The sequence below is a fragment of the Takifugu rubripes genome, chromosome 8 (genome assembly GCF_901000725.2).
Source record: "Takifugu rubripes chromosome 8, fTakRub1.2, whole genome shotgun sequence".
Lineage (NCBI taxonomy): Eukaryota > Metazoa > Chordata > Actinopteri > Tetraodontiformes > Tetraodontidae > Takifugu > Takifugu rubripes.
Genome location: NC_042292.1, coordinates 5,926,067 through 5,941,338, shown reverse-complemented (window position 1 = coordinate 5,941,338; position 15,272 = coordinate 5,926,067). Strand labels below are relative to the sequence as shown.

The following is a 15,272-nucleotide window of genomic DNA, read 5'->3' as shown; positions in this document are numbered from 1 at the left end:
AGGTATTGACATTGGCTTGTTGAGTGTATAGACCAAACTGGTTCTGTGCATTAAAGCTCTGACTGTGACGTGACACACATGAAGTCTCGTGTTATGACAGGTGTTGTTTACGTACCATAAAAGAAGTGAATATATATTCCTTGTGGACATTTTCAGCAGTGACTATAGGCCAGATATATTACAGTGATTTGACAGGTGACCCTCATAGTTATAGAACCAACAGTCCAGCCCACTGCTGCCAATGATATTGTATCCTTGGGGATAAAGCTGAGCTCTCCTTTCTGGATTAGAGAATTAAACAGCTCTTACAAGGGGAAGGGATCAAATTTCACTGGAATGAAAGGTACAAATAAGCTTTTCAACCTCTTAAAAGTCAATTCTCACAAAAACAAGTCTTAACTGTCTCGTTACACTTGTTATATTTAGAAAAATACTCTAATACTTCTATCAATTATACAAGGTAGGGAGGACTTGTAAGATGAGTGTTTTACGTCGGTCGACCTTTTCCTCTCACCTTGTGATGTACCAAAGTCAGAAGATGGTAATGGAGTCAGCACCTCACTCAGACATGCACGTTGGGTCAAAGAGTGACACCGTGAGTTTATCTGTTGACGAGTCGTACGGACGTTTGACATTTAGAGAGGAGGAAAATAAGAAGGGAGATGTCACTGTAGCCTTTTAAGTGATGTATTATCAATGTAACGGCTTGTAGCTTCTCATGTCGAAGTCAGTCATATCAGATGCAACTAGCTGTGCACAGATACGCAGTCCCTGTAAGCTGGAGAAAACGATGGCTTCAATTTACAATGGCCGCGATAGGTCTGACAGCAAGCCCTCAAAATGTGGCCTGTCAGCTCTTGCCACCATCTTACAGCTGTTGTCATGCACCAGTGAGCCATTGTGTGTCTTTGTGAGAGTCGAAGGTGGAGACGCACAGGGAAAGGACTTGGCTGCATATTAATTTCACTTAAGTGATCAATATAAGTGCTCCTCTCTGAGTCTCCCTCTTACTCCCAACCATGAAGAGACGTTGAGCAGCATTGTCTTAATTATTGATAGTGGAAATACAATCTAATGAAATTTCCAGCATCTTGAAACCAGAACTCCTGCACTGCGCTCACCGACGAGCACACACACGCACATGCCAACACACTAAAGAAATTTAAACTATTTTCTTTTTCTTTAGCATAAAATAATGAGCGGAGATGTTTTCTGAGTCATAAAATGATTTCTAATTAGCTTCTTTATGTCAAATCTCAATAACACAAAGTTTGACTTGATACAAAATTCAGACTAACCAAAAGAACCACAAAAACCAAAATTTAACAAGCATATGTTGTGCAGATTTAGATGGAAGTGTGGTTAACCTGGTGTTCTAATTGAATGGAATAAATTAGAGGCAGGGAGGTAAAGGCAGCACACGCCATGAGTGTTGACTCAAGTCACGTAAATCATCCAACGTCTTACAAGGACAGAAGTCCAGCCCAAAAATAAACGTGCATGACAGTCGGGTGAATTTTTAAAATCTTTACAATCCCATTAGACTCATCGCAGCAGCGGTAGTAGATGTGAGGAGCTGACGCTAAACTGTGCAGGTCCAGTCTTGACAACACTGAGGTCCTTCTGAATGCTGCGCTCTGGCATATTCAGTGTTTGCCCTTGGTCGCACACTGTGCTGCCATTCTCCAGAGCCATCTGTGTAGCAAAAGATTACCAGCTAGTCCTTTTAATCCAGGTACGCAGCACCACGTCAGGGACGAAATGAAGCCAAGGGGACGATGTTTAAATGCATAAGACCCACATTTCCACTCCAGCTGAAAGATTTTGACCTGACTTTTGACCGTAAATGCTAGCGCCTGAAAAATTCAGATTTTTTTCTTTGACATTTTCTTTATCGATGCTTGAAGCATAACTTTTTTTTTTCAATAACGTCCGAGAATGTAATGCCTTGTCATCTTTTTAGATGGACAAAAACCATTTTGTTAATTATTGCTGTCAGCAATCTGTGTGTACTTATTAATTATTATTACTGCACAAGCCAGAAGAATATAAATATCTTCCTGTGTGCGTGCGTGTGTTGTGTTTGTCTTTGACCATGGATGTGAAGAAAGACGGGCAGGAACATTTGCATCAGCACTTTCCACCAGAAATGTGTTTAATCTGTCCACTTTAGGCACATTTGCCGGTAGCAAACCAAACGTTTGCCAGTAGCAAACCTAGACAGGAGCCAGACAGAGAAGAAATGAGAGAGGAGGATCCTCTGTGGTGGATCTAGTGGAAGCAGGGATGCTAGAGAGGAGCTAAAAACAAAAATAAACCAGGCCTTGTAGCAGCAGATATGATGAATCGCAGATGGAGGAAAGGATAAAAGAGAGAATAATACAGAGCAATTGTAATGAACGCGAATAGTGAAAGGGAGTATGAGAGTTTAGGGAAGTTATAGATTTTATCATGACCGTGTCTTTTATGGGAGACTTAAAACAAGTGTTAATTTTTTTTTAATAGTAGTCAAAGTCAGTATTACTTATAAACTTTAATTTGGTGTTGAGCAAGCTGTAAAGGTCGTCATGCAATATAGCACTGTCCATACAAACAGTCATTGTCTAGTTTGGTGAAATTCATAGCATTCCTGTGAATGTATGTGGTGTCATTTTTAGGCCTTAAACACAAACAACTTCTCTCAGGCTTTATTATTCCAAAACAATCCATTATACTTTCCAGAACACAATACTTAGATCCTATGAATTATAAATGCCTCTGGTTTCCAAGTGGCTTATTTTTAGAACACACAAACACACACACACACACACACACGCGTGGGGTTACAGTCCACCCCCTCTCCAGGCAAGGGTACAACAACAACTTGATTTGTGTGTCTATGCATTTGGGCTTGTTCTGTTCCCGTGTTTCTTCACAGGTGTGCATATTGGTTTAGAATATGCTTTGCATCACGTGTGAACACACCCTTGAATGTGCAAATATGTGTTTCGCTATGTGCATGTGCCTACTATGTATACCAAGGGTTGTCACTCACTTAATTTCTATTTGATGAACACGAAAATCTTAGTTTAAAAAATGTTTGTGGGACAGATGACTTTTGCTTAAGTACTCCTTTAATTTTTAAGGAAGCTCATTTCTTTTGTAGAATATATATGCAGGATTCATGTCTCTAATACATAAGGAAATAAAAATAGTGTACAGAATTGTGAGTCATGGGGCAACTAACCTAAGTCATAAAAATATTCCTCCTTTGGTTTTCTTCTCTAGAAATGGTTGGAACTTTCTTCAAATACTTACTTGTCATCTTATTGCATGAAGAAAAAAGATTATGTGCATGACTCTGAAAACAGATAAAATGACAAATTTCCACTCTGTAGTGTTCAGATTTTTATTGAATATGGTTAGTTCAGTCAAGTATTATCATTTGTCAACAATCTCCTCACAAATGATCCACATATATTCCACTTTATATAGTTTGAATTTCTCCTGCTCTTTAATCTTGTAACTTTAGTGATACAATTTTATAGCAATTTGGGCAGTGTTCCTTTTAAAACCCTGCACTTGTGAGACAATTATTGTTTAATCCACACGGCACTACTACAATGTAATAAAATTCAATTTACATTTGTTTGTATTGTTCATATAGTATTCAAAACATTTGTTGTCCATCACATAGTAACAGGGCTCAAAACATAATTCCCACAAAGATATAAAATAACCCCAGATTTAAACAATTGATACAAGCCTATTTTGCTTGATTTTATGCCTTAAATCAAAAGTCTATTTGAGTTAAATGTGTTTTTTAGGTCTTTTTATGATTTTAGCCAGTCGCTATGTGACGGACGGTAAGGATTTTATAAACCTGAGTCATTGGCTAGCAACATCATCACTAGCAAACAAACATATTGGTGCAGTGAACCTTCTTTGAAGGCAAAGAGGCAGACAAAGTACAAGCCATCAGTGATCTATGCAACAAGAGAATCTGCAATAAGTTATAAAATGATAGTCATTGAATGGATCATTGAATAAGACATTATGGGCAATCGTAGTATCAATCAATAGTATAAAATGTGAAAAAAGCCTAGTGATATCACTGTATGATGGCTTCTAGAAGCAGGATAGTCCAAGAAAATCAGAGGGACAAGAATTGGTCTTTGTGCCTGTGAATTGGACTGTGTATTAGCTTAAATACAGTAGTCTGGGTGGTGGTGGTGGGGGGGGGGGGGTGAATTATGAACGTCCCAGTGCTGATATCAAGCCCAAGTTCAGAGGGCGTTTTCCAGACATTAAAGTCTTTAATGTGTATTTAAGTTTTGAAATGTGGGTTCTAGGACTCGGGTCGTAAGTCAAAATGTATGTGTGAGGCCCAGTCTGGTGATAATTAAGTGTTTAGTTTAAAGCTTGCATAAAGTGGCTTCTTTTTAAATGAACAACATTTGTCTCATTCCTGTTAACTTAATGCCAGCACTTTACTAAATGAGGACCATTTGGGCTCAAGACATGACTGACTTGGCTATAAATACTTATCTCCTACACTACAAAGCAATCAGCAACCAACTATTTTTTTCGTACCCTATAAATAAATATTTGTGTTGGTGTATTTCAGAGAAGATACCTCAGTACATAGTTTCAGAATAGATAATTAGTCTCAGTCAGCCTTAATGTTAATTAGAAAGAAATGGACGTATGCAGAAGCTTGACATTTCCCCTCATTTCTTAATCATGTTTTATTTTTGGTTATAGCTTTATCTGGAGTTCTTATGATGTCACAGACTGTTAATGTAAAACATCTGTTGCTTCCTACTAGTTGACCAGAAAATTTCTGAATTGTATCTGTTTGTGTTAATAATGTCACACATTTACAGCTGCAGAGATCCTCACCAAGCATGAAAATCTAGCTTTTTTTCTTTTTACTCCATTGCAAAAGTATCTAAATGGGCTTCGGTCTTGACATACACTCAAATTTGAATGACTTTGACTGGGGGGGCAAAAAATTGTGATGGGGACCTTTCTTTTTCTCACCATTTTTAATTTCCTGTTGGTTAGGTTCCAACTTCCTGTGCGCAACACATATCATCCCTGTAAAGAACGAGGAGGGTGTGGTGATTATGTTCATCCTTAACTTCGATTACATCTTGAACGAAGCCAGCAGTGACTCATTGGAGAGACTCAGCCAGACCTCGCCATCGAAAGCTGACCATTGTGAGTATAAAGATCCCTTCATGTATGCATTCTCACCATGAACTCGATACAATTCAGATCATTCTGATGGATGCTTTCATGCATGTCCAGCTCCACCTTCTATGTGCAATTGTGCTGTGCAGGTTGTCCCTGCCACTCGGCTCCTTTGGCAGGTCGACATCATCTCAAAGATCTGGCCTAATTATAACTGTGCGTCTGTCAAAATGTCCTGATGAACTACTGGAGCATCTCTGGAGGGCATTCTTTTTCAAAAAGCTGCTGTTAAAGTACAGTGTAATGCCCTACAGTGCTCTCAGATATGCTCTTCTCATTTCTGCGTGGTCCTTTCCCGCTTACTGACATATAAAGCGGCAGCCTGCTGGACCAGAGGTCACCTCCAGATTGACTGTAATTGGACGAAGCTGCTAACAAGCGCAGTTGCCTCATGGGGCATGTGATGAAAACATCAGGGATACGTGTGCCGAGTGTGTGAGCAAATGTCTGTCTGTGTACAGACTCCAGCGCTGTGACACCACGTGTGAACATATATGCTTTCACTTATTACTTATCTATGGCAAATAATTGCACAAGCAGAAAGGGCTGCCCCCAAATGATCAGGGCTTTATCAAAGTCTGACCCTGCCTATCTGAATATCTGGGTGGGCATCCCTGCAAATTTGACGTCATGGTCCAGGTTTGATCACAAGGTCTGTTTTTCCTCTGCTGCCACAGGGGTTGTTCGGTTGGTTTCCCATTACACCGTGGTATCTATTTGGCATGCTTGGAACCTCAGCTGAGTAGGTCCTAAATAAGAGCCCACTCGGCCGTGGTACCCCTGGAGGAAAATACCCCAAACCACATTGTGTCGCGTCATGCTAAGTAGACACTAGTGTAAAAGTGGCAGCGTTGTATGGGATATAACACCCTTGCTGCTCAGGACACCTCTATGTACACATTTTTAGTCAAATGATGTATGTGTGGTGGCCTTAAAGTTGAATATATAGTCATAATATTTTGTTCCCTTTCAAACGATTCGCTTGGGACAACACATTGTATGGGACATCTATACACAGCCCGCAGAACAGCTACCAAACTAGAGTCAAATCTCAACATGCTAGTGTATCGTTGATCAATAGAAAAGACGACGGTGAGTGACCGAAGGGGTTGTCACAGCCAGATAATAATGTGGAACAAAAGTTTATAGTGATGACAAACTGGCTTCGTTTGGAGCACAGTGGCCCCTAACATAAATTTAGGGGAGTGAGCAGAAAATCTATACATTTGTAGAAATTTAATTTATAATAATGTAGTAGAAAGGGTTTCCTACAAGCCACTGTAGCCTCACCAAGTACTCTCTCCATGAGCCCCACCTGTTCATCCACGGTTGAGCCTCGGAGCAGGCGGCAATGTTCACAAGAGCTCACACCTCTCAACGCCCATCTGCCATGAACAATCCCATGGTAGACGGGACAAGCCTCCTAGAAGTCCTTGTCTTGCAGGGAGAACTAGTTCCCCTGAAGTATATAGTGAATATATAGTCATAATATTGTCCCTGTAACAAAGACAAAAGTAACAGAGAGCACCTAGTGAGCTTGAGTTTCGGAGATGCTCTTAGCAAATTGAAAATATAAGAACTGAATGATGTCATTTTTCTTAAAAAGCATAAATCGACAATGTGTGTTGTGCTGAGTGTTTTGACTGCAAGGGAACTCCAAACACATGGTCCTACTCTTTTAAAACAGTTTGGAAATTATTCTAAATGCACAACTGTATCGTGTCAGATGATGTCCCACATGATCAAACTATTGCAGATGTCACTTTAATATTGATATCCACACTGTTTGATGACCATCTTGGTTATTTTATTTCTGATTCATTATTCAGGCGTGTAAAGGCAACATATTGGTTATGCCCTACTTATATACTGTTGGGTTCTCTTCATGTGTGGCGTAAACTTGCGATATGAATTGGCTAAAGTTCTGGATGACTAGTAGGAGACAAAGTGGGGGAAGGAATTTGTGACATTGAATACACTCTGGAGACGGTAAAAGGACAGGAAACTCGGGTAAACACACCTCAAGGTAAAATAACTTGATGAGCAAATATTATTTTCATGTCAACAGAACCATGAGCAGGAAGCAAACGTAAGAGGGGACAGATTTTTGTTCTCGTTTTACTGGGATGAAGGTGATATTTTTCTCTTTTCGCCAGCGATGCTTACCCTACGGAGACATTACCCTACCAGTGTGAGAATCTGAGAGGCAAATTAATATTCAATGCAAATATTACGATCTGGTATCATAGCAACTGGGGCTATTGTGGGTCCAGTAGCTGAGTAAAGCTGCTCATGAATTTTTGCTGATCTGAGTGAGAGGGGATAAGAGTGAACACGGAGCCAGTCTCTAGCACTGTAATCATGCCTGTTTATGCTCTTTAAAGGTAAAAATAATATAGTTACATTCTGCCAATTTAACCCATCTATCTGACTGAATGAGCTACGAGCTAATGATGAGATTTGTTCAAGATTTTTTTTTTTTGTTTCATGCATGTTTATCCTTTAGGCAAGATAATTAAAATCAAAGCCCTATGTGAGCTAACCTTTAATAATTTATTGTGTCAATGTAATTCAAACTGCAGAAGAGATATGAAAGGCTTCAGCTGCACAGTGTTGCTGTGTGTGCAATTCTCTGTGTGGGGGAAGCGGGGAAGCCCCTTATAAACTGTTTTTTGCTGTTTTGCATTTTCTTCACATTTAAATGGGATTTTCGACTTTGGGACCATCTGTAGAACAACAAATCTGAGATATATTGGTCAGCTGCGTAACAACAAATATGAATGCAATTTACTCCTTTTCAGAAGCTTTTCTGCTCAGATGTCATGACATAAGGACAGTTTTTGGTTGACTAATAAATTGTATGTGATCATTCCCAGCAAATATTTAGATTTCATAGAGCATATTAGGCTATACAGGATCAGGGTTTTTGGGGCTATTTGCCCATCGGTGAATTTGAATAAACCAATAACAGATCACGGTATGCAATATGTCCATTTAAATTAGCTTAAATCAGTTTACTGTATACACTTGTGTACCATTTACACAAGAATCAAAATAAGTATTTACGTATATGACGTCACTCAGCTGAATGTGACATATTCCAGCATTTCCTCAGTCTTCCCCGGGGTCTCCTCCAGGCCGACATGCCTGAAACAAATCCCGAGGGAGGAGTCCAGGGGTATCTGACAGAAATGCCATCAATGTGAAGGAGCAGGGCTCTACTCTCAGCTCCTCCTGGCTGGAAGAGCTCCTCACCTTATCTCTAAGGGAGCGCCCTACCACCCTGCGGAGGCAAATTATTTCAGCCACCTGTGTCCAGCATCTTGTTCTTTTGGTCATGACCTAAAGTTAATGGTTAGGTGAGGGAAGGAATTTAGATTGCTTCCTCTATGGAAGGCATGTCAGAGATTGAAGAGATCCTTGAAGAATTCCTTTCACCACGTCACCATGTTAACAGCTCCCCACTTCCACTGTCAACAGTGCTGGTGGAGTACTGCTTTTCCGTTCCGAGGGGCTGGATGGTCTTTGAGGCCGACAGGTAGTCCTCCTCCTTGGCTTACCAGAATCTTGTTTTTGTCTTCCGTGACTGCCCAATTCTGCCGCCCGCTTGGCCTGCGGGTACTCATCCGAGTCAACCAAGCTCAACAGGACCCCCCCCCCCCTTCAGCTTGACATCATCCCTACGTCCGGTGTCCACCACCTATTTCAGGGATCGCTGCCAGGACTGGCACCAGAGACCTCATGGCCATAGCTCCAAAGAGTCCTGTCAATGGAAATGGAAAATATGAGCCACTTGTCTCCAGCCTCCCTTGGAATCTGTTCAAAGCCTCCTGGAGGTAGATTGGAGTTGGAGACCTCCCTGACGACATATCTGTAACTTTAATACATAATAATCTATTTTAATATTCAATATTGGACATATAGAGATTCAATGTTCAATTAGGACAATCCAAAATAAATGAAGACACAATATAATAGTTGCAGTTACTTAACATACTGTAATTAAAATGCATTAATCAATTAAATTACTTTTTGTTTGTATCCATCATGTTCAAGATCCAAGAACTGTTGTCCATCACATAGTGACAGAGCTGAAAACATAAATGCCACAAAGACGTGAACGCAATAAAGCAATCCAAGCACGTCTCAAGCACAAGCCTTGACCATAAATCCTTTTTGTCTGCTATCGTGTATTGTGCCTCACTATATGTTCATATCTAGCACATGTCCCGACCTAAGTGCCTGCTTGTTAGAAGTATAGAAAGAAAATTGACATTGCATGAGATGGGTTTTCTATAGATTCTTTTTTTTCTCTGGAATTGCTTCATGGCTTGGTTTTCACTCCTTGGAATAAGATATCTTGATAATTATGACATATGTTCCCGACTGAATGATTTATTACTCACAGGCCTCCATTTACCGTCCATATGGAGAATCTTTGTGTCTTCATCTAAAGACACGTTTGCATGTATTTTGAGGTGCAGCTATATTTGCCTGTGTATTTCATCGCCTACATACCTTTATTTTTGTCAAACTTTGTTCTTGTATCTATTGCACCTTGATGATTACCAATCTCTTATCCTCAAGCAGCTTAGCTATGAGTCAAAATGCTGCACTGATTATTGGAGGCAGTGACTTTGTAACATCAGAGAAACGTCTTCTTCCATAAATAATTGAAAGAAGTAACTGAGGCGTAACGAGCATTTCTGTTTTCTGCCAGAGTCTCTTTTAGATCGCATTATTGGCAGCATTTTCAGTGTTATTTTCAAACAATTGAGACATCAGCAGGGATCTTGACGTCTGTGCGGACGTTCTGCCGCAAACACAACATTCGTTTTAACAATCCAACAGGCTCATTATAAGCAATCCGTGGTTTTTTTTTGTAGTTTGTGGTGTCAAACCAGATGAAATGGCAACTCTTTCAACCCTTCACAATAACTGAGTGAATTCTCTCTCCGCTTGTATAACAGTTGTTACCGCATCTTGATAAATTAATGCAGAGGAATACAGTGATTCATTTATTTCTTTTTGACGGTTTTATCTCTTTTCTCAGGGAAAGGGAGATTCTTTCGCTTCCGATTTCCTGCCTTACCTCTTCTGGGTATTAGCAAGCAGTCTCTGCCCCAAGAAGACCCTGACGCCGTCATGGTGGACTCTCCTCACCACAGCGATGGCTCAGTGGCAACACACGACTACCAACTTCCCACAACCCGTGAGAGCTGCAGCCCCTCCTATGCCAATGACACCCGTGCCCTTATTGCCCCAACCCATTACTCTGCCCCCATATCTGGGCCTTTGGATCACTCCTCACCTAAGAGTCCCTGGGACCGGATATACCCGGACGAAGCTGTGGCCCAGACCCAGCATCAGAGCCAAGAGGACACACTCAATGCAGCTCCATCTATCCCAGGTCTCACACCAACTGCCTCTAGAGAGAGCGTGTGTAGTATCCGACGGGCCTCCTCTGTGCATGATATGGAAGGGTTTGGATCCAATTCCAAAATGGTGTTCAGGGACAGACATGCCAGTGAAGGTATGATTCATTCTAACTGTAGTATTAGCTATACATTTACGTGTACATGCTGCTCAACTAAATGTCTCTATCATTACCCAACTTTGAGTTTTACAAAGAAATGAACAGATTTGTCTGAGGGTGGAAATGCTATGGTTTCTCAAATGCAATGCAATTTATTACAAATGAATTTATTTATTTTAACTTTTGGCAAGCTGTCCTGTTTGACTGGGGCTAGACCATACAGATAGCAGTCTTGACCAATTATAGGAGTTGGGATGTGATAATGAGCACACCTTATTTGGAGATGTGCTCGCATGCAAGCCTAAATCGATTCAACCAGTTGGCTCGGGATCACGTCTTTCCCTGTGGGTGCGTTAAAACTTTGCCAAAAAAATTGCCTTAACTCCGCCTTGGAACATCTTACAAACATGAAAAATACATTCTTTTGTAGAAACGCAAATGCTTGAAGGAATGTTTGTATCATAACCATAATTACCAACAATATTTTTATATTAACTAACTCAATTAATCCCAAAAAAGATGAGGTGAGGCTTGCCAGTGTCTATTACTATCATGTTGAGTCACCTTCTATACTGTGTGTTACCTATTCTGTCATTGGTTAAGGTTTTGGATGATGTTCCAAGCTGGCCTAGTTCCTTCCAGGCCAATACCTGTATCCCATATCTCCAGCCCTCATTCAATACCACTGGCTGACACAGTAATATGTCGACTTCACAGTAATGAATTGTTCAGTGGTGCAGATGTGGGCGTTTAATACCAGATGCCATTAGTCACTGAGAATTTTCTTCCCCTCTCACCTGCACTCCCATTTTTTTTCTCCCCTCTCCAATGGTGTGTTGCTGCCATCACAGACAATGGCCGCAATATTAAAGGTAACGAAAAGCCTCCTGCTGCATCTTGAGCTCAACTCAAAAGAACAGATGCACCATGCATCCTGCAGAAATCTTGCTTGCTGCATGCATTTTCCACCTGACTGAGGGTTATGCTGAATGCGAACGCTGTGGTGGGTGACTGAAAGTGTGTGTGTCTTATCTTGGGCTGGAGCCTTGAAAGAGTGACTCTGAGTGCAGCTGACCTGCTCAACCTCAAGGGGAAGAAAAAAAGAATCTTTGCACGTGCTTGCATGAAGCAACATTGCATCAATTTTTCCGGATTTTACTTATAGAGAAATATGAGTGGAGCTTTACTTGGCAATGCTATCCTCTCTGTGCAACCTTTGTTCTCTTCTGTGCAACCTTTTGTTCCAGGCAATTATGTCATAATGAAAAAGAAAGCCTTGTTTGACCGTTTAAATCTTATCTTCTTTTTTAAACCCCTTTATATCCTGCAATGCTATCTCAGCTACACAAACCTGCAGTTAGATCCAAATCTAAACAGTTCCCAACAATAAAACATCCAATAAAATCCTTTCTAAGGTTCTAATGTAATCACAGGATTAAAAAGATTTTTCAAAAAACACAAACTTTGCAGAAGTTCAGAGTTGCCAAATGCCGTAACATCTGTATCCACAACTGCTGACCCACCAATCCAACCCCCTTGGCATATTTCCCATTTTACACCTCCTATTTCTTCTTCTCTTCTGGTTTGCTAGTATCTCGCTCCTGGATGGCTGGGGGTATGGCTTGAGCTTTTCCTTTTTAAGTCCTTTTTGAAACTGCTCTGTTTCCTTATTGTGGCATGTATTGACGCTGTGCATGCATCCTCTCATCCTCAGCTGTCTGCTTCTTTCCTTGAATTTAAATTACTGTATTTTATTAACAAGGGGCAAAGAATGGCAAAACCTCCCTTCTGCTGGCTCAATAAGCTGAATCAGCAATCCTACTTTTAACTTTTTATCATTCTCATTGGGACACATGTTGATGTTTCTCATTTGTTGTCAAATATCACAAGTTTGCTACTTTCACTATAACTCAGGGATTTCAATTTCTGCTGTAAACTTTAAGGACACACAGAAATATTTTGTAATTCTCCACACTCTAATCATCAGACAGATGGTTTGAAATACCATGTATTTAATCATTCTGGTCATTCACCAGCAGTGCTTATTTGATTTTAATGAGAATCTTTGACAGAACTGTTGACTCTGCTAGGGCATCCAAATGCATCATATTTCAGCATCTGTCGTGTTGTGCCGTGGTTAAACTCACTCCACAAGTTGGAGCCACTTCATGCTCAGAACCCATCTCACAATTGGACGATAGGTCATTCTCTCAATGTCCAGGGTCTAAATCAACAGCTGTGCAAAGACATGGAAACCTTTTTAATGTGTGCATTCACCATGTCTCCCTTTCTTTCAGGACCGCTCAGTCAGATTAAATCAAGCCTGCTGGGCTCCACCTCCGACTCCAACCTCAACAAGTACAGCACCATCAACAAGATCCCCCTCATTGCACTCAACTTCTCTGAGGCGAATAATGAGAAAAAGTGTCCCTCCCCACCATCGTCGGAGAAGACGATCATTGCTCCAAAGGTCAAAGACCGCACGCACAATGTCACTGACAAGGTCACACAGGTATGAGCACACTGCATTTTCATCTCTGTTGAGAAATAAGTCATCAAGTCAAATAAGTCAATTTCCACGTAACTCACGATGCTCCTTTTTATGGGTTGTATGAAATATATAGTAGAGCAGGTTAAAGTGTCCGATCTGCCACTTCAGCACCATGGACAGCACCATGGATTTGCTGCATATATCTGAGAGCTTTGGCCAATGCCATTGACTCTAAATTAATCAGTGATTTAAAGGGATCTATTAAGGTATATTTTTTTTTAGGTTTCCTAGAAGACTAATTGAAGAGGAAGGGTATGTTTTACTTGGCTTGCTAACACCTATTTAATTTTTTCCATCATATGTAGGAGATTAATACGGGTATGCAGAAGAGGGGGGTGTTCATGCTCATTACAATGTCATCATAAATCATGTTGGTGTAGATTAAGCAGCTGCTGGAGTCAGTCGATTACCCCGCCCTCGGCCCAAATGCCCTCTGTTTGCCTCAGGGTTAGTAATTGAAGCCCGAGGGATCGGTTACTTAGAGCAGATTACCAGGAATGCGTATTACACTACCAGACTCACTCCAGAGCACATATTGGACTTCTGAAGTTAGGAGCAGGGTTAGCAGTCCTTTTGCCCTACTCAGCCACAGCTTGAGACAATGAGGAATCAGATATAAACTACTGTATTCCTGGATTAGAATGTATTTATTTATTTTTTTGCCTTTACATCATTAATGGCTCAACAGACGGCACAAACCCTTGCTCACAGTCAAAAGGCAGCTTCAGAGTTGGGACATGAACTTGAAGCAGAGATGTTCTTTTTCATAGTTATTAGGCAACAGATGGGTGAATCTGCCATTAATGTAATTTTGTGTGAGATAGCAGACAAGTGGATCTGAAACCAAATCCCACTTCTCTGGCTTGTAAGTTACAGGCTGCTTTAAGTTTATCAAATTAATATTTGTATAATAATAATAATAATTGTGCAGCAAATTCTTTCACAGATTAGGGATTAGGCAAAACACTGAATGACCACCTCAAAGCAGCAGATGTCTCAGGTCCAAGCTCCCGGGTCCATCTGTGTACTGGATGCTTCTGGACTGATGTGCTGTCATTTTGGCCTAGGCTGTTTTCACACTAAGCTACTATAAGCACAGGGAGGGTCTAATGAAAGGCATTTCTCACTTAAAACACTCTTAAAAGAGCACCTGGAGTTTATTTTTGATGGTTGAATTTGTTTGCTTATGCCCAGGAAAATAAAACAGCACTATTAGCCCTACAAATAATACCCCAGCCTCAGTGATGTGGGCAACAAAGAACTGAAGAAAGAGCTATAGCTCATTTGCATATAATTGAGGCCAAGCCAAACATACGGCGAGTCTTTGACGAGCCTTTGATTAATCCACAGTAGAGGGTTCGGTATCGGCAAGTTAAATAATTAATGTGGGATCTGCTATTGAGGAAGAGTTAGATTAGAACTGTTAATTCAGAGTTCTGTTGCAAATAATGGCTTCAGCAATCCAGCAGTCTGCAGGGACAATCTCCATGCATATGAAATAACAATTTACTTGGCGGTGCTTTGACATCGCAACAATGCCTGCCTTTAAGCACGTGGCAGCTAATCATTGAACACATTCCTTTTGTGGGTTATTTTCTCATCGAGCTTCGTGTTTTTCCCTGCATCATTGGATAAAGGTGTGTAACCCTTTCCACCGTGCTGAGGGCAAGAGTTTTTAATAAGCCATTTAATTATCAATGCCAGCTATTAGTTGTGCTGTACATCATCCTCTTGCCCCTGCTCTTTTCTCTCACAGATGGGCTTTGAGAAGGTGACCGGGGCAGCCGTCAGGCCACACACACTAAGTGATAGATGCCAAAATAGAGCCTCTACACTGGGACCCCATAATTGTCTCTCTGCCCTTTTGACTCATATTCTTCACACACCTTTCGCTTAGTATTCCAGCTTGGAGCTGCAGTCATTTTCAATGGAAGCCCTGGCCTGAAAATT

At 40.8% G+C, this 15,272-nt stretch overlaps 1 protein-coding gene across 4 annotated transcripts in view; it reads left to right on the top strand.

Moving 5' to 3' along the window:
• The window catches only part of kcnh7 (potassium channel, voltage gated eag related subfamily H, member 7), a 40,520-nt gene that overhangs the window by 10,730 nt on the left and 14,518 nt on the right, over positions 1-15,272 (top strand). For 2 of the 4 annotated variants that reach the window (XM_029839850.1, XM_029839849.1), the window contains exons 3-7: positions 5,047-5,202; positions 10,289-10,768; positions 11,623-11,643; positions 12,363-12,386; positions 13,069-13,283. In XM_029839850.1, the coding sequence (XP_029695710.1) occupies positions 5,047-5,202; positions 10,289-10,768; positions 11,623-11,643; positions 12,363-12,386; positions 13,069-13,283 (896 nt within the window). The remainder of the gene's footprint in view (positions 1-5,046; positions 5,203-10,288; positions 10,769-11,622; positions 11,644-12,362; positions 12,387-13,068; positions 13,284-15,272) is intronic. The other 2 variants (XM_029839851.1, XM_029839852.1) reach the window with 2 other exon arrangements.